This window comes from Erythrolamprus reginae, chromosome 1 (assembly GCF_031021105.1).
Source record: "Erythrolamprus reginae isolate rEryReg1 chromosome 1, rEryReg1.hap1, whole genome shotgun sequence".
NCBI lineage: Eukaryota > Metazoa > Chordata > Lepidosauria > Squamata > Dipsadidae > Erythrolamprus > Erythrolamprus reginae.
The window spans coordinates 39,621,877-39,645,104 of NC_091950.1; the positions used below are offsets into that span (position 1 = coordinate 39,621,877).

The 23,228-nt window shown below is 37.2% G+C and overlaps 1 protein-coding gene across 16 annotated transcripts in view; it reads right to left on the bottom strand.

Annotated features, from left to right (window-relative positions):
- Positions 1-797: 797 nt before the first annotated feature.
- Positions 798-23,228, bottom strand: part of KTN1 (kinectin 1) — a 104,131-nt gene continuing 81,700 nt past the window's right edge. For 9 of the 16 annotated variants that reach the window (XM_070749945.1, XM_070749964.1, XM_070749927.1 and 6 more), the window contains 13 exons: positions 22,688-22,725; positions 20,014-20,104; positions 16,511-16,597; positions 13,006-13,095; positions 12,604-12,684; positions 11,182-11,271; positions 10,991-11,083; positions 9,144-9,227; positions 8,819-8,902; positions 5,989-6,072; positions 3,574-3,666; positions 2,118-2,226; positions 798-1,213 (listed from right to left, as the gene is read on the bottom strand). In XM_070749945.1, the coding sequence (XP_070606046.1) occupies positions 1,206-1,213; positions 2,118-2,226; positions 3,574-3,666; positions 5,989-6,072; positions 8,819-8,902; positions 9,144-9,227; positions 10,991-11,083; positions 11,182-11,271; positions 12,604-12,684; positions 13,006-13,095; positions 16,511-16,597; positions 20,014-20,104; positions 22,688-22,725 (1,032 nt within the window). In that variant the 3' untranslated portion in view covers positions 798-1,205. The remainder of the gene's footprint in view (positions 1,214-2,117; positions 2,227-3,573; positions 3,667-5,988; positions 6,073-8,818; positions 8,903-9,143; positions 9,228-10,990; positions 11,084-11,181; positions 11,272-12,603; positions 12,685-13,005; positions 13,096-16,510; positions 16,598-20,013; positions 20,105-22,687; positions 22,726-23,228) is intronic. The other 7 variants (XM_070749993.1, XM_070750024.1, XM_070750032.1 and 4 more) reach the window with 1 other exon arrangement.

Consider the following 23,228-nt stretch of genomic DNA (forward strand, 5'->3'; position numbering starts at 1 on the left):
TTGATTTTATCACAGCATTGAATCCTTTCCACTTTATCATCACAATAAATATTTAAGAGATACATATATGTCAGCTGAAACATCTGGAAACTTACCACACTTGGAATATTATGAGTAGCTCTGCACCCTACTTCTGAGAAATAGTAAGGTAGAGCTGGAGTAAAGTTAATACAATGTTAGGGGAATTGGAAGAAACATGAGAGTTTGAGGGGCAAAATACAAATCAAAATAAGAGGAGGTAACCATGGCACATAACATTAGGCATCGCATGAATGAAGTATAGATAAATGTTTTTCTCTGTCACATATATTAGCATAAGGCAAAGCTACTATGATCAGTGGGAAATTCAAGGCAAATAGTGATTGGCTTCACACGTTATGTTATGCCATATTTCAATAAGATTTATTGAATACCATAATTCGTTGGGTTTGCATAACATGCTCAACCTTTACAAGCTGTAATGGGTAGGTTCGCATGACACATTTTTCTACATATTGCATTTTCAGAAGTTGGAACAGAAGTTGGAACTCGTTAGAAAAAGGTGTGGTGGAGGCCCCAATTCAGATGGGTCTAAAAAGGAAGCAGATGAACTAAGACAATCAGTAGCTGCTGGTTAGGATGTCTTTTTTCCAGGCTTCCAGAGATTGTGACACCGGATGCAGGAACAAGAAAACCTGCGATCTGACCCAACCAGGTCCTTGTGCTATCTGCCACGTTGCAGTGTTAATAGTAGCATGGAAGATTTTACAGGTTTTACTTCTTTAGGGAAATTCCAAATCAAGAACATAACAGTACAGTTTGAGTAGTAAGCATCCCTTTATTTGCTGACACCATTACAAAAACTGATTACATTAGCAACCCAAAAAAGAGAGAGTAGGGAGGAGGAGTGTTTACTTCAGGTAGAAGTTACAAGGCTGCTACTCCCAAACTGTATCTAAGTAAAACAGCATAGGCTGTCAGTATTAAAATGTTATTGTCGCTGCTGCTGCTGCTGCTGCTGCTACCACTATGTCGAGGGTGCGTGCGTGTCTGTGTGTGTGTGAACGAGTTTTACTGAGCATAGTAAAGATAAAAGGTTACACGTTTACTGTAGCTCCAGGAATGTAAAGCTCTAATTATCCAAACCGGTTTATTTAAATTGATTTATTATAAAACTAAACTCTGGAGGTGTCTGCAGAGTCGTCTTCTTCATCATCTTGTTTAAATCAGTAGTCTAACAAAGAGTAGAAAAGACAAAACTCTGTTCAGTGTTTGACGAAGTAGAAAGGGTGAACACACATAAATAAGGCTTTAATTTGGCAAAATACACAATTCATTGCCTTCTGCTACCCCCAAAATTAAATGATCTCCCCATGATTTCATTTTGCAAAAGAGAAGCAAAACAGAACAAAAACAAAACAAAACAAAAGGATAATCTTAAGGATAAGGTAGTCACTATGGCAAATTATTTTTATTTTTTAAAATAACAGAAAAATATGTCATATTTGGGGGTATCCAGCTGTTATAGACTAAGAATCAGGAGGGTTTTTATTTTTTTTAAAAAGACATCTTTTAGGGAGGAAAAAAGTCAATATTCAGCATGTATAGTTTTCTTATAGCTAAAAAAAATACTAAGTAAATCCAAATTCAGAATTTACTAAATAGAATTATTGAAAATCAACTCTGTAAAGAGGACAGACAATTGAGAATCCAAATTCCATATCTGTCCACACCTGTCTATATTTATGTTTATATTTATAAACAAGATTTCTGTTATATTAGAATGAAAATAATCATTAAAATCACAGCTCTGAAAAAAATATTTGCCCTGTACAAGAGCAGTAAAAGCAGCTGTGAAGGGTAAATGCAAATCCATGGGAATGCTACTGAGAATTTTGAAAATGACCATTTCAATATTTCCGTAGGCTGCTGGTTGGGGAAGGCTGGTCTGCAATGACTCCTCCTAATGTGTTATTTTTGTAAAGAGAAATAATCCAAAATGGTATTTCATCCAAAATGTGAGGCTGCCCGCTTTTATGATTTGATTACTGCTGTCTACAGATCAACTAAAAATCACCAGTTAACTTTTGCCTTCCTGCTTACGTCCACCTTAGGAAAGTAGACTCAAACTCTCCTACCTAATAGCTGATATTGTTCTTTTCCCTTTGTGAGCATTTGGCCAACTGATGCAAGAAGCTGCTTAAGATGAACAATATCTTGAATTAGATTCACATTATCTGGACCGGCCTGAAAGAAATGGAAGAAAGTAGAAAATATTATAAAGTCCTCGAAGAGGGGCGGCATAGAAATCCAATAAAGAAAGAAATAAACTTTGGAGCAGAGGCAGCCAAAGGAAGTGAAAATTAATTTTAGGGTACGAGCTAGCTACTTAGTCAAAAGCCTCAATCTGCCTCACCCTTTAAATAGGGTCTCTTCATTCCTACGAATCTTCATTCAACCTTCATTCAGCTTATTCTACACAAGTTTCACACCATGGCCAAAGGGCTCCCTTTTCTCCAGGACAAGCAATGGGAGCATTTGCTCAGATTTCTTGGCCTTGAAACAGTTTGGATAGTTGCTTCAGAAACCCTTTAAACTCCCCCCACCCATTGTGGCCAGCCTTTTTATTGGGGGGGGGGGATCTCCAATTAGAAAACAATGTCATGGGCAACTATACTAGATCAGATCTCTTTGATGTGAATGTTTTTATTTTTCATTGTATGAAGCTTCACACATTCAGTGGCGTCCTAAGCCAGAACAACCCAGATACATATAATAAAAACTAGATAATAATAATAAACATAACAACAATAACGGAGCAAAAAACTTTCCAGCTATCTATAAGGTTTCTAAAATGTGTTTATAGTACTTGCCAGGACATTATTAGTCTGCCATCTGGTGGCTGGATATTTATTTTATTTTATTTATTTATATTTGTCAAACAATTATAGTATGGTAATCTATATAAATAAAACATTAGAAAAATAATGATAGAAGACAGTAGGACAGGGACGATAGCTTTTATTTTATTTTATTGTGTTTTTTAATCTTGGCAATTTTTAAGCTGACAATCTTAAAATTGTCAGGTTTGTAAAACACTGGTCTATAGTTAATGGCAAGCCCCATAACGACATGTACCAAAGAAGCTGCAAGATCATAGTACAATTGCAGTTGATTTGGAGTCACGTACTGCCTAAAACAATTAAATAAAAATATACAACATTTATAAAGAAGCTGAGTCTCCGGAGAAGAGTGGCCTAGAAATTTAATAATAATAATAATAATAATAATAATAATAATAATAATAATAATAATAATAATAATAACTACAACAATAAACAAACAAACAAACAAACAAACCAAATCTTCAAAGGCTTCTCAACCCAAACACCAGTTTTATATAAAGATTGCAGTGGGCTCCTTATGCCAAGTATAATTAAAGCCAAGCAAAATCAGGATGTAGAATTTCCATTATGGTCAAATGACCACAAATGATGGAGACCAAAATGCACAGGATAAATCAGCCTCTAAGCTGTCTGCTCTGTATCTGCACCTCCTAAGGCATATTATTTATATATCTAGGAAAATACTCACCGTCTGTGAGCAGACATCGCTGTTCTGTATCACTTCAGGGCCCATATTAGTTTTTCCTATTTCCCTTTCTAGAATCACCAGCGATTCCTGGGCCTTTTAAAAAAAGCCAAAAATTAAAATAGTTATTGCTTTAAAATATCCAATCATAATCAGAGCCTTTTTAACAAAGAAGTAAAGGGGAGAAACGGCACTGGCCCCATACATGGAGAAGGACAGAGTGGAATACAATGCAGTACAGTATTTAGGAAAAAATGAAATAGGTCATTATTTTTCATTCCAGATCACAAGCGTAATCAGTGAAAAGATAACAGTATTGGATGTTTCTCCCAGCGACTGAACTACACTAATTTATGACTCACTGACAGATAGATGAATATGGGAGCTGGGGTTTCATATTCTATTCTCAAATCTCCGATTCAGAATGTATCATGAGCAACTACTGGGAATGGCAATGGTGAAGAAGAGGCAATGCTCATTGTTGTACATACTCCTGATCAGTTGAAGGGTGATGAAGATATTGCAGACTCGGATTCAGACAGTGTTTATGAAGTAGTGGGGCCCCCCGGGTTACAGGTAGTAGAACAGGTGGGAGGCCAGCCACAGGATGGGGCCATGAGTTCAGGATCTAGTGAGGGAGAATCAGACGCTCGCTGGGTTAATCCTAAATTCAGAAGAATTCAGAAACGTAGAGAGCAAAGGTCTGGAAGAATATATTAAGGAGAGGAATGGGTTAAAAATTGTAATGAGGTAATTGGGACGTCAGGGGGCTAGTGGAGAAGAAGGGTGGAGCTTCAACGTTGATGAAAGGAAATATGGAGGTGTTTTCACCACGCTAAATTAAGCCAAATTATTTTGTATTGTATTTAGACTGTGCTGCTGTCTTTTTTAAAGCTATGTATTTAGGAAATAAATCTTGTCTAAGTGAAGCAGGAAAAGGAATGTGAGAAATGCAGCTAGAAGAGAGAGAACGGACCGATTGATGTCTGGAATGTGTTGAAGTACAGGAGAGCAGAGAAATAAACGGAGTGGCTTTATTCATGAAATGATGCATTTAATGAGAGTTATTTGTGATTACTAAACTTCTACCAGAAACCAGAACACTCATATCCACTGCATTTATTATGTCAAGTTAAAAAATCAAATGTGGGCATAATGACTACATTTGCAAACAGTTCTACAAGCAGAGAGTCACTCAGTCAAGAAAGCTAACAATTGTTAAGAGTTTCCAGTCAAACACCTCTTGTTTCCCCTAATCTGAGGAGCCATTGTTGCCCCAAAACAAAACAAAACTCCAAATATAGGGCTTAACTAATTAGAAATAAACTTTCATCTACATATTGTTTAGAAAAATTCTTGCTCTGGAACACAAGTCTTGCAGGATTGCAAAACAAAAAAATAACTAGAGCTATACATAGTAAAAAAAACCATCAAAGTTTGCAGTTGTGATTTTTGATGGTCTTTTACTGTTTAAAGCACCAATTTTGTTTGGTTTTGTTTTGTTTTACAGCCCTGCAACACTTGCATTTGGGGCAGGAACTTTCATTAATTACTGATTAAATCAATAATAAGAGTTGTCAATAAACTTTCCCGAGGAAAAATATTTCAAAGGCAACTCTCCAACCAAGAAGGAACCTTTTCAGAATCTAGGAAATCATCTGAGTATGAGGACAAGCTCCCCTGTTAATTTAAGTAGCATTTTGGAACTGATATCTCCAATAGCCTTCATAAGGACAACTTCACATAAAATGTATTGCTATAAACTAACACGAGTGTTATTGAGGTGTGGATCACCATGATGTTTCCTGGGGGAGCTAGATTGGTACAGCAACCTTAACAGATATTGCCACAACTAACTTGAATCTGACAATATCCCAGACTATAGATCAGTGATGGCGAACCTATGGCACATGTGCCATAGGTAGCATGCAGAGCCATATCTGCTGGCACGCAAGCCATTGCCCTAGCTTAGCTTCAGTGCACATATGCGTGCCAGCCAGCTAATTTTCAGCTCACATAGAGGCTCTGAGAGGGCATTTTCAGCTTCCAGGAGTCTCCGGGGTGGGGGGGAGAGCATTTTTGCTCTCCCCAGGCTCTAGGGAAGCCTCTGGAGCCTGGGGAGGATGAAAAACAGGCCTACTGGGCCCACCGGAAGTCAGGAAATGAGCCATTTCTGACCTCCAGAGGGCTTCAGGGGGGGTTGAGAAAGCCGTTTTCGCCCTCCCCAGACATTGAATTACTGGTGTGGACACTTGCATGTATGCGACAACACACGCGCACACACTTTTGGCACCTGAGGGAATAAAGGTTCGCCATCACTGCTATAGTTAGTGCTTTATGAAGAAATGAACTATCATCCAGAATCAGTTGGCCATTGCGTTCCTAGGAAGGTAGAACATCAACCATAGGATTCCTTACCTTTGGCAAATCAGCAGCTAATTGGTGTCTTTCATTCAGATCAGTTAAGAGTTTAGATGATGTCTCATTCAGCTGGGTTTTGAGCTGTAAGAGGCAAGTCAGGGTCAGTTCACAGTGCTTAAGAAAATCATGGAACAGTTTCTGGTAAAGTAATAAACATGTAAGAATATATGCAGATTGAAGACAAATCGCTACAAAGTACATTGAGTGATAGGACATTCCATTTGCAAAGAAGGTAAGGAGGAAAAAAAAACCCGAAAGAGGTTAAAATCAGTAGAGAGAATCTTAAACAAATATTATTTTTAATGCCTGGTCAGCATTACCAGTGACAGTGAACAGATTTTTTTACAAGTATACTTTACAAGTATTCCTCAACTTACAACAGTTCATTTAATAACTGTCTGAAGTTACAACAGCACTTATGATCATCTTTCACACTTACAATCATTGCAGCATCCTCATAGTTATGTGATCCAAATTCAGATGCTTGGCAAGAGATTCGTAATTATGAGGGTTGCAGTGTCCTGGGTCATATGATCATCTTTTGAAACCCTCTGACTAGCAAAGTCATTGGAGAAGCCAAGTTTACATAACAATGTTACTAACTTTAACAACTGCAATGATTTACTAAGAACTGTGACAAGAAAAGTTTTTAAAAGGGCAAAAATCCCTTAACAAATGGCTTGTTTAACAAGAGAAATTTTGGGCTTGATTGTGGTCAAGGATAAGCAGTATTGGCTTGAGATTTAAAGTTGAGCAAGATTATTATTTTGGACACTAGATAAATAACACTCCATAATTTGCAAATGAAGTGATCAGAAGATATACTTGTATGGATACAACATTGCTTAATTATCTGCAGATCAGTTTTGAAAAACATGAGGAATCCTTCCCCAAGACAGTATTTAGATGTTTTCTGTGAGTTTTCAGGGTCTGAATCAATATGTGGAAATAGAGATAAAAATAATGTCCCGAAAAAAGAAGGGGGGGGACCAGTTCCCCACTAAAAATGATACTGAAATATAAATTCTCCAGAATTGGCTGAAAAATCTGTTCTCAGTTGTAGATTTAGAAATCACTCGTCAATTTTTTAGTAAAGATTGGTAATGTAATTTGTGTCCGTCATTCCCCAACTGCTCCCAAATATGACACATTCAACAAGGAGCTGGTCTTTTTCACTTGCTAATTTATATTAGGTCAGGGATAGGCAAAGTTGGTTCTATGGCTGTGGACTTCAACTCCCAGAATTCCTGAGCCAATCATGCTAGCTCAGGAGTTCTGGGAGTTGAAGTCCACATGACATAGAAGAGCCAACTTTGCCTACCCCTGCATTAAGTTAATGTATTTTGGAGTCTTTCATTTGCTTGTTTCTTTTAACAATAGCTATAGCATTTAGACTTATATACCGCTTCATAGTGCTTTTACAGCCCTCTCTAAGCAGTTTACAAAAACAGCATATTGCCCCCAACAATCTGGGTCCTCATTTTACCCACCTTGGAAGGATGGAAGGCTGAGTCAACCTTGAGCCGGTGGTGAGATTTGAACTGCTGAATTACAGCTAGTAGTTAGCTGAAGTAGCCTGCAGTGTTGCACTCTAACCATGCACCACCCTGGCTCTCTCTTTTGATCTCTCTATGCTCAGGCTCAGTTTTTCTTCACCAAATGGAAGTGGCTTCCTTGGCAATAAGACACTGCAGTCTTAGTTGGGAATCCACTCTCTTTAGATTACTGATAAATAGATAAATGCTCTTTTCCCCACTGAGTAGCTGGGTCTCAAGCTCCCTATTCAGTCAGCTTTTAAGGAAATAAAAGAAATAACTCCCCTTCCTTGAGCTGATAAGCCATGTTGTCCCATAGAAACATAGAGCTGGTATTAGATTTTTCAATCAGTGGTTCCAACCCTTTGTTAGCCCAAATTAACGATTTCCCTACAAACAGTTGCTACTCCTCTCCTGCCTGAACTCAATAAAGAATGGCTATTACCCTGTGAGTATTTCATGGCTATTACCCTGTGAGTATTTCATTCCAACATCAAGCTGGTCCTACACAGGGAGCTTTCCTACCATTGAAATTTACTTCTCTGTAACTTCTCTGTAACTTTGTTATTTCAATTCGTATATTCTGAAACAACAGAGAATATATTTTTAAATATTTTAAATTGTAAATTATTAGATTTGTCATGAACTGTTTTATTGTGTTGTGAGCCGCCCCGAGTCTACGGAGAGGGGCGGCATACAAAGCTAATAAATACATAAATATGGTGTAACCCTATTAAAGAATATTGTCTCACGGCTAAATATATCCAACTGCTCCAACCATCTTCACAGACTTAATTTCTAGCCCTATGATCATCTTCATTGCTCTTCTGTGAATCCTGATATTGTCCAATGCTGATTATTGGATAAAATTCTTGAGGTGTCCTTTCTGTATTCCAACATATTTGCATACAAGATGGAAGTGTTCAGGTTTTTTTTTCTTTTCAGCAACTAAATCTCCTTTCAGGAAAGGAATTGCACAGTTCAAATGAAACCAAAGATTTTCCTCCAAACAAACCTACACCAACAGTCAAGCCCAGTTCCTCTGCGTTCTGTGAACATCATGTTCCAAATTTGCAAAGTGTAGAAATATGAATCCTTTAGACAAGGGCGAGGCAGGAAGATGAAAAGGTATACAGTACTAAGTACTAGTCATGTTATTAAGAGGCAGAGAAAGGCTATAAAAGTGGCTAAAGTGGACAAAAGCTAAGTCGAAATGGTTAGCAGATGGACAGGATTTGGAAAAGGTTCTCCACTTTTCAAGAGATATAGCCAGTGGAGGTCAGGCCTCTTACCAATGTTAACTCTTCATTCTGCCTTATTGCTTCAGAATATGAGTCATCAAGTTTTCTTTGCAATTCAGTCAACAGATCTTTAAGCTGAAATGAAGTTTTCAGAGGCTTTAGGATGCATTACTATATGTTCCCAACTGACCCTTTATTCAGCCATTAATGTAATTTATTTTGAAGTAATAATGAATTTAAAAACATAAAATTCTCCCAGATTGTTGGATAAGCCAGTTTTTCATCTTTGGACCAGCTAAATATTCTTACTTCCTAATAAATGTTTACATGTGTCACAAAGCAAATCTGGCTTCAATAGTTCAATTAGGTACATTACCTCTCGGACTTCTGAAACATATGTTGATCGCTCTATTTCTGCTTTTTCCAATTCATGTTCCAAATGTTCTCGTTCCTTTTTAAGCTACAAAAGGAACAAGCAGTCACAAATCACACATTTTATTTCAAGTCCGATCTGGCCTTTTCTACTTCCCTTCCTCTACACACACACACATACACATACAATAAATGATATCCAGGTTTATTCAAGTTTATAATTTCATTCAAATAATTTTTATCTTTAAATTACTGTCTGCACTTTATTGAATATAAAAACTGAAGAAATTATTCATAATAATTCTAACCATGTAGCTATTTTTTCCCATTTAAATACCCATGTTTAAAAAATGATAGCAAAGCAACTCCGAGACCGCCTTCTGCTGCACGAATCCCAGTGACCGATTAGGTCCCACAGAGTGGGCCTTCTCCGGGTCCCGTCAACTAAACAATGTCGGTTGGCGGGCCCCAGGGGAAGAGCCTTCTCTGTGGCAGCCCCGACTCTCTGGAACCAGCTCCCCCCAGAGATTAGAACTGCCCCTACCCTCCTTGCCTTTTGTAAACTCCTCAAAACCCACCTTTGTCGTCAGGCATGGGGAACTGAGATATTTCCCCCGGGCCTATATAATTTATGTATGGTATATTTGTATGTATGTCTGCTTAATAATGGGTTTTTTTAAATATTTTAAATTGTAAATTATTAGATTTGCCATGAACTGTTTTATTGTGTTGTGAGCCGCCCTGAGTCTACGGAGAGGGGCGGCATACAAATCAAATCAAACAAACAAACAAACTGCTATTTAATCATTGGGTTGTAGACTGGTTCATTAGGTCTTGCTTTCATATCCTGGCATACTGGGGAAGAATGAATTTCCTAATGCATATCGTGGGGAAAACTGTTTCCAAAAGAAGAGGTAGGGCAGAGAAAGAACAGTTTATCCAGACACATATTGCATTCCTGGAAGAATAAACTATGATGTATCCATATTTTTCTGGCAATCTGACAGGTGAACTCATTGAGGGCATCCTTCACTGCTGGCAACAGAAAGTCAGTTTGGCCCTTCATGAAATGACTCCTAAGTGGCCCCAGTCAGCCCCAGGTGTCCCCTCCCATTTGAGGGGGGAATCCCAAAAATAAAGCAGCAGATGTAATGTCCAGAACCCAGGCAGAGGAGGAAAGGGTGAATATGACAGAGTGTGGGCATGTGTGCAGGTTCAAACATATTTTGTGGCAATCAGAGAGGTTAAACATTCTGGATGGAAACTAACCAAGGAGAGAACCAACCTAGAAATAAGAAATTTCAGTGCAGTTAGAACAATTAATCAATTAGCCCCAGTGGATGATTTTTTAGGAAAGAGAGGACAAACATGTGTCTGAAAAGGTATTGGGTCTCCTGCTTAAGCAGGGGGTTGAACTACAAAGTCCCTTCCAACTGTGTTATTCTTCCTGTATCACTCTAGCTATGAACTCTTAGGACAAAAATCTGCTTTATTTTCTTTTAAGTTAGTAGCAATTACAGAGAAATCTGAATGAATTAATGGAAGGGAAAACAATTGTGTAGATACCTAAATCAAATAATCAATTGTCTCCTGTATTCAGATAATCTGTTTTATGTATCAGTTTGAGTTTACTTGAGTCTGCGTAATGATTCCTTCAGATAGCTTTCATTTGTAGCTTCAATTTTATCCCCTAAATTAAGAATTATTATACTGAGAGGCAAGTTGTATTTTCTCCAGACTGATAAAATAATTAAACACCGTACAGATATTTTTAGTTAACAGTTGAATATAGGCTCTAACTAGCTCCCAACTATTTGCAGCATGAATGCTTGCTTTTTTTTAAAAAAATACCTGTTGTAGTTCCTTCTGTGTCTCTTCAATTTTTATTTTCCATTTGCTTTCTTCTTCTTCTACACTGCGCTGTAGCCTTTGCAAGATTCCCTCCTAGTAATACAAAATTTCAGTTATGTTTATGCCCACAAGAAATTGAGGCACAAGAAATATTACTGAATATAGCCAGATTTTATAAGGCTCCTTCCTACCGTCTCTGCAAGGACAACTTTGTACTTCTCACATTCTTGCTGCAACATGACGTGTAGTTCATCGGCCTCTTTCAACTTCTGTTCCATGATCTATAATAATAAAAAATATTCCACGGATATAATGTAAAGAGTGCAAGGCAGAGAGCTCTCTTTATTCCAGTATAATGATGCATGGCTACATTTTGAAAGTTCTGTTAGCTATGGATTCTGCACAACTAAGCAATCTGGACAGGTAGCAGGAGTGATAATAATAGAATAGGAATAATACAGAATGTGAATTCAATATATGTTTAGGGAGTGACTACAAGCTAACAGGAATGTAATTTATTTCTTCAAGCAACTCACATCTATTTAGCAATTACATGTTTATGATTTGTATGCAAATTCTAATTAAAATTCAACCTTACAATGTTCAAAAACAAATTATTTTACCTACTTTAAATCTTTCTAATAATCCTAAATAAAAAAAACAATGGTAACTATGTCCCTTTGCCACCAGCTCTTCTTTTTTATTTTATGTTGTATTCTCTTTGACAAAATTCTAGCATTCCACAATAAATTGTTTATTTGCTATTATTTTTCATCTACAAAATGCTTCTTGTGCTTAGAGTCATACACACACACCCCATATACACACTTTTGAAAACAAGATGTTGCTTTTTATTTCTTTTTTTCACATTTGTTCCTTTGAGAATTTGGATAGGTGGCACAGATAATAATAGAATATGAATTCAACATAAGTTTGTGAAATGACAACAAACTAATAAGGACAATCATTTATTTCTTCAACCAACTCAAACTATTAAAATTATAATGCCAATGAAAAACTTAAACACAAGAGAAACAAAGTTGGCAGAGAAAACAAACCCAGATGGGAACAAAGATAAAGAAGAAAGGGGTTGTCAATTATTTTTACCAAAGTTCTGGTGAAAGAGCCACAGATGTGGCAACCCATTCTTTTTAATCATATTTTTGACTCTTTAGATTAGTGCAACAAAATGCAGTGGCTATATTGCTAAATTTCAGTAGCAAAGTTTTACATAAACTGCAACAACAACAGCATCATCAACAACAATAAGGTATACAAAAGTGGAGATCTCGGGTAAAATGGTCTGTCTGCTTTTCGTGTTTTGTTCAGTCAAATCTGAAATCTCAGGATTTTGCAGAGGACAATCAATTTTGTAATTAGGCTCTGCAGAACTGTAATCGTTCAAAAAATTAAAGAACCTTGGGGAAACATTTGTGGGACAAATTGTAAGATTAATCTTGGTGTTATCTATTGTCGATCAAATCTCAAGATGATACTAGTTAATTCTCAAGGACAGGACATCCATTTTCTTCCTGCTCCCCAGAATAACACCCCAACATTTTAAAAAGACTACTTAGCTAAAACTAAATTCATATCCAGTCTGCACTACTAACCTTAATGTCGTCTGATCGAGAAGTCTCTTTTGTATGTTCTCTTATTGCTTTTTCAAATCCACGCATCCATTCACTGTGACTCTGAATATGAAAAAACACATTAAATTAATTTGGAAATAAGTAAGTTATACAGCTATCTAGAAAGGACAGATTAGCTAGCAACTGCCAGTTAACTGGACTCTTGAATGGTATGTGCAGAATATCAACTTAGAATCTAGCAGTCTCTGAAGACACAATTTTGCCAGCTAGTAGAGGTGAACCAGCCAAAGCTGATTAATTAACAAGAGAGCTAAGGTCATATTAGCAAAGCCGTTTTTTTAACTCTTCAATATTGTCTTAGAAATTAGTCTCACTTTAAACACGTTTTCCCATTGGATAAAAGTAAATAAATAGTAATCTTACCAAAGTGGAAGGAAGAGAGACTATAGGAAATAACTTCTGCAATATATTTCTCATCTCTGCTTCAACAGCTTCTGCATGTTGTTGACTCTCCTGGATTGATAAAAAAGAAAAAATAAGAAAAAATAAGTATAAGTCTTCTATCATGATATCACATCAATCTCCATTTCTTGGCCTAAATAGTCCCCAGTTTAATTCTACTGATTCTAAGGAACAAAATTTCATCTGTGGCCTTGAATTTGGAACATGGAATGATGATTCACTTTAAAATTAAAAGTTTTATTTATTCATATATATATATAATATTATAAAGCAGATGAAAACTATAATAATCATCAACTTACATTTGAAGAGTCTAATATAGATTTTTTTTTAAAGATGGAAGAGGGAAATCTTCAATGGATGCCAGGAAAAAAATTATTACCCAAACTAGTTTGAAAAAAATATTTATCTGATAACAATTAAGTTGTTCTATGCTGCCCTCTCCCAAAAAGAATTTTAATATAATATTATTCCACCTTGCATATTTCTGGATACAACAACTTTTCTTATTTGTTTATATGCTTGCTGATCCTTTAAATCAGGACTGAATATTTACGCATGACTATATTAGGGCAAGAAAGCAATACTATATGGGTTTCTATTTTGAGAGGCTCAAGCAATTCTGGAACTAACTGCAAATATTCCAGATTATTTCCACAGCAGTTATGCCATTATTAGGAAACAATTTCTGTTATTAAAATTGTAGGGAGCTGGCTCCCAGGTGACATTCATTTTTCTGTTTCTCCCTCCCTTATCCACTCTAGTCCCTCTATGAAAATTCCATGCAGTATTACATTGGAAATACAGCTCTTGTTAGAAAGCTCAATTATCACTTCAAAAGTGACTAGAGCCTTCCAAATTCATTTGCTTATTATGCTGAAGTACTTGAAACAGTTACAAGTGGCTCACACACATGTGCCACTTGATCTCTCACTGTTTGACCCTTTTCTGAGTCTCTAAATAGTTTCTTTTGTAACAGCAGAACAGGCTGCTGGTAGTTCCTGTTTCCTTCCTCTTGTAAGCAAAGGCAGTTAAACTCACTTAAAATTAAGAAGGAAGCATTCTGACCCCAGGTTTCTAGCCTATGGTCACTTAAACAATCAAAGTCTACAATTCTACTGTCAGCAGAGTGTTATGTGTATTTGCACACCAGGTTGCAAAAATGAATGTGATGGAAGAGAATATTTGTAGTTAGGATTGAAAAGTGGAGTCCTTGGTGCTTCTGAGCTTGGTTGTTTCCTTGCAGATGTTTCATTACAAATCTAGGAAAATTACAGTTCTAAAGCTAATTATCATCATCCTAGCCCTGGTGATGTCACCTGCTTTGGTAATGAAATGTCTAAAAGAAAACAAACTCAAAGAGCAACAACGACTCCACAGAATGTGATGGTGACCAGGCAATATTTCTGGATACAATAACTCTTCTATTTTTTCCCCACTTGTTTGCATGCTTGCTAATCCTTTAAATAAATGCAAAGCAAAATTATCTTTTACGTGTCAAGGCAAAATATGTTCACTGTCTTTCACCATATACTTCAAGAGGCATCTTCTCTCTACTGGCTTTGTTTTCCTAGGATACTATATAAAGTTGACAGAGGTGGGCACCATTTTTTTTCTATTGGATAATATCGGCCAAAAGAAGCTCAAGGATTTCAAAGATTAAAAAGAGGCAGCAACCAACATTTGCTCCTTCCAGGTGTTGTTCTGCAACAGAGCAGAATGGAAGGGCAAGTGGGGAAGCCATGGCTGGGCTTAAAGCACAGTCCATGGATCAAAGCAATGTTCTTCAGAAACAGAAACTGTTTGTTTCCCACTAGGTGGACTGCAAACATTCAGATTCCACAAAAGCTGAACTTCTCTGGTCCACAAATCTGCCAGATGTTCAAGCTCTCTGTGAGTTATTGAAGTTTTATTTTGCCACCATTCAAGTTGAAGAACCTAACAGTTCAATCCTGTAACTCAACTCCAGCAAACTCCATAAGCATTGCAACGAATGCCTGCCAAAACGTTTCTTTTATTTGTTTTAGGAGAGGTTCTTCCTAGCAGTTTATTTTTCAGATAGGGGAGTGCCACTTCAAAGCAACTTGAATTTATGGATTGTATCGCTGGATTAAACATGACAAATCTTGTACCATGTTATATACTGTACTAACAAATGTATTATTCTGTACGCTTTTGTAGATCAGCCAGTCCACTTCATCATCATACTGTATGGTACAGTTTGTACCCCAAGATTATAATTTTAATGCAAAAAATTCAGCATGTTTACTCCACTGGAGATTGTGATTATATTTTCCAAAAAATATAAATTAGTGTATTTAAAAATAATAATATATAGAAAAGAACTGCTAGTTTGGCTGAAAGCGTAACAGAAGACTTCCTAAAAGAAATGTAAAAAACCAAAATAGTTTAAACTGCTTCCTCAACCTAGCACAAACCAGATGGTGCAATATATAGTTCAGGTCATCCTCACCAAACAAATACTGTGGAACATTTGGTTGTGGATTATGGCTTGTAGTTCAGCACAATTAGTTACAATGGGTGGAGCCAGACTTATTTTCAGGTATCTTAGTTTTAAAGCACATTTTAATATTTCCAAACACTAATAAATCTTAGCATAAAAATATTATATATATTTTCAATTATTAAAAATCTTAAATCTGTTCTGTAAAATTCAACCAAGAAAAATCAGGATGTGGCAAACCTGAATCTGATCCTATAAAAATGTACTTAGTGTGATAAATTTAACATGGACACAACACGGGTCCTAGTTAAGTGCTTTGAAATATCCGTGGGAGCCTGTATGTGTAATGCAGTGTTTCCCAACCTTGGCAACTTGAAGATATCTGGACTTCAACTCCCAGAATTCCCCAGCCAGCATTTGCTGGCTGGGGAATTCTGGGAGTTGAAGTCCAAATATCTTCAAGTTGCCAAGGTTGGGAAACACTGGTGTAATGCTCCCAGCAAGATCTATGCGTATTAAATTTTATCCAGACAACTGGGACACTGGGCTGAATGTTAAATTTCAAAGGTGTTATATAACAGAAGTAAAAAAATTGTCTTTAAAAAAAACTTACAGGCAGTTCTTTTATGACAGAGTTCCTTTCAGCACAAAACAAGAGAAATTATCAATGACCAAGAGGGTGGCAGGTTATCACTCTGCAGACTAAACATTACAGCCCTACAGCTCTAGCGTCTGTCCCAAGCAAAACCAAAATAAGCAGCATGCTCACAAATTAAAGGTTTAAGGAAAGAAAGAAAAAAGAAGGGTATAAAGATGACAGGCAGAAGCAAAGGTGAAAGTACATGGAGAAAGGAAAGGGAGGAAGGAAGAAAGGGAGGAAGGATTTCAAAAGAGTGTATTTAAAAACTGCAGTAAAAGCTAAATGCTTCCATTTGATTTTAGAAGGCGGCTGCAGAATCACTTCTAGCTAAATGCATTGTTTCTAGCAATTAGCATTACAACCTTGGCAGTCTTGTTCACTCTGTCCTGCAGCAATTTTTCAGTTGAGGCCAATGCTTCCATTGCTTTCCAGTTTTTCTTTCGAAGGTCCTAATCATTTTTAGAAAGAATGGTTTCAGTTCAGCCAAAAATAAAACGATTCCTGCTTTCACCTCAGAGAGCGAGCATTTTTTTGCATTTGGGAACGGGTCACTGCAAAATGGGTCGGTGCTCAGTTTAGATGAGGCATACTAGCAAAAGACAAGTGTGATGTTAAAAAGACAAGAGCGTTTGATATGGCAAAAAATTCAAAAGCAAAAAAAAAAAAAGCATCTATTTCTGATTTTAGGGCCATCGTGGCATCATGAACAGGAACCTCCCCCTCCATACTTTGACTGCATTTGTAAGGAAGAAAATGGAGAAATATTCAAAAGTTATCAGCATACATACATGCATACTGACAAGCATACATACGCTAAATCAGGTACCTATTAAGTTGGCTGACTCTAGAAATAAACCCAAACAAGAATACCACTGAAAATGTAGTGGCATTCGAAGGCATCCAGGGAGGGTTTCTCAAAGAGGTGCTTTCAACCTCCAAATCATCAGCGTTGACTTTAAATACGGCTGGGTGGTAGGTATATTTTATGAACAAATTATGCACCGCTCACCAATAGTGGTGAGTATCTGTAGCTGAGGTGTAGGATGAGGGTGAAGGTTCCTTCTCTGAGTTTATGGGTTGGCTTACGAATGTTTCACCACCAAGCTAGGTAACATGGTCTGCTGAGTTCAGGGGACGTCGGTAAACATCCTCAGGTATGTCTCAAGTGACGGTCAGGTGTGGGTCTTGTGTTAAGGAGGTTACATCAGTTCGAGGTCATTGGGAAGTGAACTGCTTTGGGGGGGGGGTGTTATGTGGATTAGGGTTGTGATCCATCACAACATACAGTGGTACCTCATCTTACGAACGCCTCTTCTAACGAACTTTTCAAGATACGAGCCCGGTGTTTAAGATTTTTTTGCCTCTTCTTCCGAACTATTTTCACCTTACAAACCCAAGCTACTGCTGCTGGGATGAAGGGGTTTCTTTTTTTCCCCTTTTTTGAAGAAAGAAAAGGGAGGGGAGGCTTGGAGGGGGAAAAGACTGCATTTAAATAACTAGAACAGTGTGTTTGCAGGCACTCAAAGAGTGTCCTTTGAAGAAAGAAAAGGGAGGGGCGCCCCCCTTGCCTTTCTTCCTTCCCACTCACCCTTTAGCCTAGCCTTGCTTCTTCCACCCGCCTCCTTTAGCTGCTCCTCCCTGCCCTCTGTTCGCCTCCCTTCTAAAGTTTGGGATTTTCCTGAAGGATTTGCACGCATTATTTGCTTTTACATTGATTCCTATGGGAAACATTGTTTCATCTTACGAACGTTTCACCTTACGAACCTCCTCCTGGAACCAATTAAGTTCGTATCATGAGGTACCACTGTACTCACTTGACACACCCAGACCTGAAGCCCTTATAAACCAAAGAACATTGACCTAACATCCCCCAAACTCCACTGATAATGTTACCTAGTCTGGTAATGAAACAGTCAGAAGCCGACCCACAATCTCAGAGAATGAACCTTCATCCGCAAAGCAAATTATTTTAAGTGTTGGAAATTTCAGGCCTACTTCTTGGTACAGCAGGATCTTAAAGGATAATATATGAGATGAATGCTGTGACAGTGTAGTTATTGCTGGACTCCAATTACCCTCACCTCATACCTGAATTTTGGATAAGCAGACTGGGGCTGATGGGAGTTGAAATCCAGCAGTATAAAAAGCAGCACCCAGTCTTCTCTCTTGAGATATTAGGACACTTTAAAGAAGATCCACCAAGAGTAAGAAGTGCTGAGCCAAATGAACCAATGATGTGAATATTAGATTATAATTCACATTCTTCTCCTAATTTCTGGTGGCAATCAGGAGAAGGGCAAAACTGGTTTAGTTTATGATCACTGGGTGGATCAGAAGACAAACTAGGAATTAAAACTTTTTTGGTATTAGAATTTGTACTCCATTAGGTGTTTAAGGGGATCAATCACATTTTGATAAAATAATCAAAACTGTGATAAAATACAGAGTAGCAGTATATTAATCAAAGGAGAAATTCAAATCAGAATTCTGTTTTCCTAGATGATCACCACATTAATAAGATTATCCTCAATGAAATTCCAAAATTGACAATTGTGTGTTGATTTGAAGGGGAGGCATCCTTGTTCTCCTATGTCGCAAACCTCTCCAGTAACCTTTTTAGTAGGTCTTCAATTTTTTTATAGAATGAAAGCCCAAAATAGCTTTCTAAGAATGAACAGAAAATTTGCAAGTTCAATTATCCCTACTCAATAAACTATACAGTCTATATATCCATTAGTCTCTTCATCTTATGGTGACTGCTGGGAAGAGATGAAATATATTTCAGGGACAGGAAAAATATTTAGGAAGTTCCAAAGGAAAGGTTTCAGAACACCTGATGCAGCACCCAATAAAACAAGAGATTTGTGTGTTGAGCAACATAAAGATTTAAGAGAAAAGATGAATCACAGAGCTGGAAGTGACCATGGAAGTCCAACCACCTGGCCAAGGCAGGACAATCCTGGATAAACGAATGTACAATCTTTTCTTGAACATTTACAGTAATGGAACATCCACCGTTCCAGAAGGCAAGCTGTTCCATTGACTAATTGCTCTCACTCTCAGGAAATTTCTCAGTAGTTCCAGGTAGGATCTCTCTTTAATGAGCTACTGTTGCTTCTTATCCTGCTTTCAGATGCCCAAATCAAGTCAAAAGATTTTTGAGTAGGTGAAATGAGTAAGTGGTTAAGTTTCCTTCTTTGGTCAAGGAGCTTTTTCTTAATTGGATAATGCTTTTCAGAAGCATTTTCCTATTAACTTTCAAGGAATTCGCTTAGCCCAGGGGTGTCAAACTTGCAATCCCGGTCCTGCCCAGTTTAGCAAAATGGAAAAAAGTCCTGATATGTCACATGATGATGCCCTGAGAATGCAAGTTTGACACCCCTGATTTAGCCAATTAGAAAAGGTCTCATTTTTCTTCTTCTGAAATTTGTTTACTTAACAGTGGGACCATCTCAGACACTTCCAAAAACTTTTCATCATATAAAAGGGAGAGTCAAATCTCCCTCTGAGTAGCCCCTGAAAAGCCACCCTGCTCTTACTGGTGCTTAAGAGGAGGCCTGAGATATACATATTCATTTAAAACACTTGTGTTTCACTTTGCATCAAAATAATCTTAAGAGTGTTTCACAGTAACATTCAAATATAAAAAATGGTCAGGTTAAAACAACTGATAAAAGTGTACATTAAAACATGATATAAAAGGTGAAAGACATGCTGGACTACAGCTCCTATGAGTTCCACAGGCCATGCTCAGGAAAATGGGGCTGTAGTCAAGGAATCTTCTAGGACAAGAACATCTGGTACCAAAGGAGTGCTTCCTTCAACATCCATTTGTCCAAAAGTTATTCTAGAAGGAGTTACTTACATTGTTCTTTTGCCTCTGTTGCTCCACTGCAAGTTTCAAAGAGCCCAACTCATTTTGAAGGCTGATGTTTTCTTGTTCTTTCCCAGAAATGCTAAATCCATACAAGAAAAGGCAAAGTCACAGCCATGTACAAAGGAGTAAGACAAAGCCGGTGAAGTACATTCCTGTTTTTGTTTCTTCAACAGAAAAGACAGACAAGTGACCTCCCCCCTCCATGGTCAATATATATTCAAGGTTCCACTTTGGATCATGAGAACTAGAAAATCTGCTCTTTTAAAAGTAGCTAGAAGAAGCCCATTTCTGATGGATTCAGTTGGAAGCAAGAAGGCAGCAATTGCAAATTATTTTATAAGTTAATTATTCTTTTAACTTTTTCCTCTGCCTTTATTTGCTAAAATGTTTATTTATTTATTTATTGGATTTGTATGCCGCCCCTCTCCGCAGACTTGGGGCGGCTAACAACAATGGTAAAACAACATATAACAATCCAATTTGATAAAACAACTAAATATGTCTCTGCCTTCCAACAATAATTATGTCAGATATGGAGTTTTAAAAGCTTTCATTAAAAAGTAAGTGCTGCAAACAGATGCAAAATTTGATAAATGACAACCCAGATGTTATAAAGCATTTTTCTTCTCCTTACTGGCTGATTCTCCCTTCCGAACTGTACCCAAGAGAGAGGCCATAAGGTTGCTATTCCCTGCATCACAGGTGTAAAATGTTCCTGGTTCGCTTGTGTCTATCGATCATCGGAGAGCCGGTCGCAAAGGAAGTGCAAGGCTCTGCCTACACACTGCCATTTGCCTTCTGTTAACCTCTGCGCATGCACAAAGCATTCTGTGCATGCGCAGAGGGTAAAAGAACCCAAATGGCGGCAGGTGCGTGGAGCCTTGCGCTCATTCACGACTGGCTCTCCCACAGCCGATAGGCATGAGCAAACTGAGAACATATCACCCCTGATGCACCATCACTAAGTATAGAAGGCAAACATACCGTATACCCCATAAATACATCCTATTCTCATAGTACACCTCATACTTTTCAAATTAAGATTGTTTAATGAGAATGTAGGAAATCCCTGAAATATGTTCTTTCCCTTTACACTTTTCTCCTAAACTGCTTTTTTCTAAAGAGTCATTTTGTATCTAGATATACAAACTAAAATTAAAGTGACATCATAATTAATGGCAACTACGCAATGAAAGATAAAGTTTCTCTTGATTTTAATTTTCAGAGGATGGATTTGCTCCTTTAAGTAGAGATGTTTTGCATTCAGAATTAGTTTTACATGCAATTATGTTGATCCACAAATTGAATTAAGATCAAAGGAGTCGCAAATTCAAATCTCTATGTGCCTATTCTCTGGGTAATTTTAACAAATTACTCAACAGTTTTATCTCACGTGAGTGTGAGGATAAAACTAGGAAGAAGAGAGCCCACCGGAGCATTTTGTAGGAAGCATGTCATAGAAATATAATACATGCCACACAATTATTATTAAATACATGTAACATATCTGAACAATTTGACTGCCAATAGCTAAATAGTATTTTAGCAAAACCAACAACCGTTTATCATGCTACACTGCAATATCACTTTGAGTGCAGAATACATTTTTCTAAAGGATATAAACTGGGCAAACCATTATTCACAAGTAAATAAAATGCAAACTTTCTGCAGCACTAAGAAACCAATGTCTCTTAACTGTTTACAATAAACATAAAGCCACATGTAAAACTAGTATTACAAGTGAATGTCAAACAGTAAATAATTTTTAAAGGGCATTTTGAAATGCCAAGGGGGTTATTTTTCCTCTCACTAATTTTCAGAATAGTACAGATGGGACAATATCTTTGTATTACAGTATATATCTAGATACAGTAGTCCCTCACCTATCGCTGGTGTTACATTCCAGACCCGGTCGCGATAGGTGAAATCCGTGATGGGGAATTTATCGACTGATAGTACTTATTTAAGTATTTATATTGTAATTGTTTGGTAAGTTTTCATTGTTTTAAGTGTTTATAAACCCTTCCCACACAGTATTTATTTTAGATACAGTATTTAAATACAGTATTTACAATTTTAAATATATATTTTTTTTTTAAACCTGCCGATCGAGTTCGGCGGGCTGTTTAAATCTGCCGATCGACTTCCTCAGAAATCCGCGAACCAGCGAAGATCCGCAAATGATTTTTCTCATTAATATTTCTTGAAAACCCGCAATGAAGTGAAGCCGCAGTAGGTGAAGCGCGGTATAGCGAGGGACTACTGTACCCAAAAATAATCTTGATGTGTTTTTTTTTAAAAAAACCACTTAAAAATGTTTCCTTTAAATGAAACAGATCACGTCCAAGGAAACACAAATAGTTATCATTGAAGATAACTAATTTCTGTACAACTTGTATATTGTTTTTCAAGCAATGGTGTTCAAGGCCACTGTCTTGAGACATATAACAGCTTCATACATCTTGATATCAGCTCTGCTGAGGCTTATAAAGCTTTCCAGAATATGTCAGTGAATTTAGACTATGAATACCCAATGTAGCTGAATTGTTGATGAAAGAGTAACTAATGAAGGGAAACAGGAAGGAAGCAGAATCCAGAAGAAGAATATTGTGGTTCATACCCAATGAAAAAGACATGCTGAAATAAATTAACAATAACTTACAGTTGTGCAAGTTGCTCATTCCTGATAAGCACGGATTCCTGAAACAGAGGAGCACTTAATCACTTAACTGAAATGCAATGGAAACAGCTTTAACAGCATTTGACATACAGCCATTTGCCACCTCGAGATTTTTTCTATGCTTTTCCCAGGAGCTCGGAAGCCAATCCATAAATTGCACAAAAATAATCAGAGCAACACTTATTGCAATATATGGATTGCCTTTGGACATTTATCTGCTTTTCATACTAATGACACCAGAGGACAGAGGTGTTCTTTCATTTTTTTCTGCAGTTAATTTACTTCTGATAAGTTTTATTTTGATATTTATGGTGTTCTACTGCCACTGGGCCAGTAGCATTATGATGTGTCCAAATGAGGGGTCTTTTTTGTTATTTAATTCTTTCGGGGAATTTGGGAAAATAAAAGAACGAAAATGGTTTCTGAAGTATCTTAAACCTCTGCGAGGTTCAAAACACGTATTTTGCCCTTTTAAATGTACCTAACAATAGGTAAAACTTCCTTCTCCTCACTGTTGTTGTAT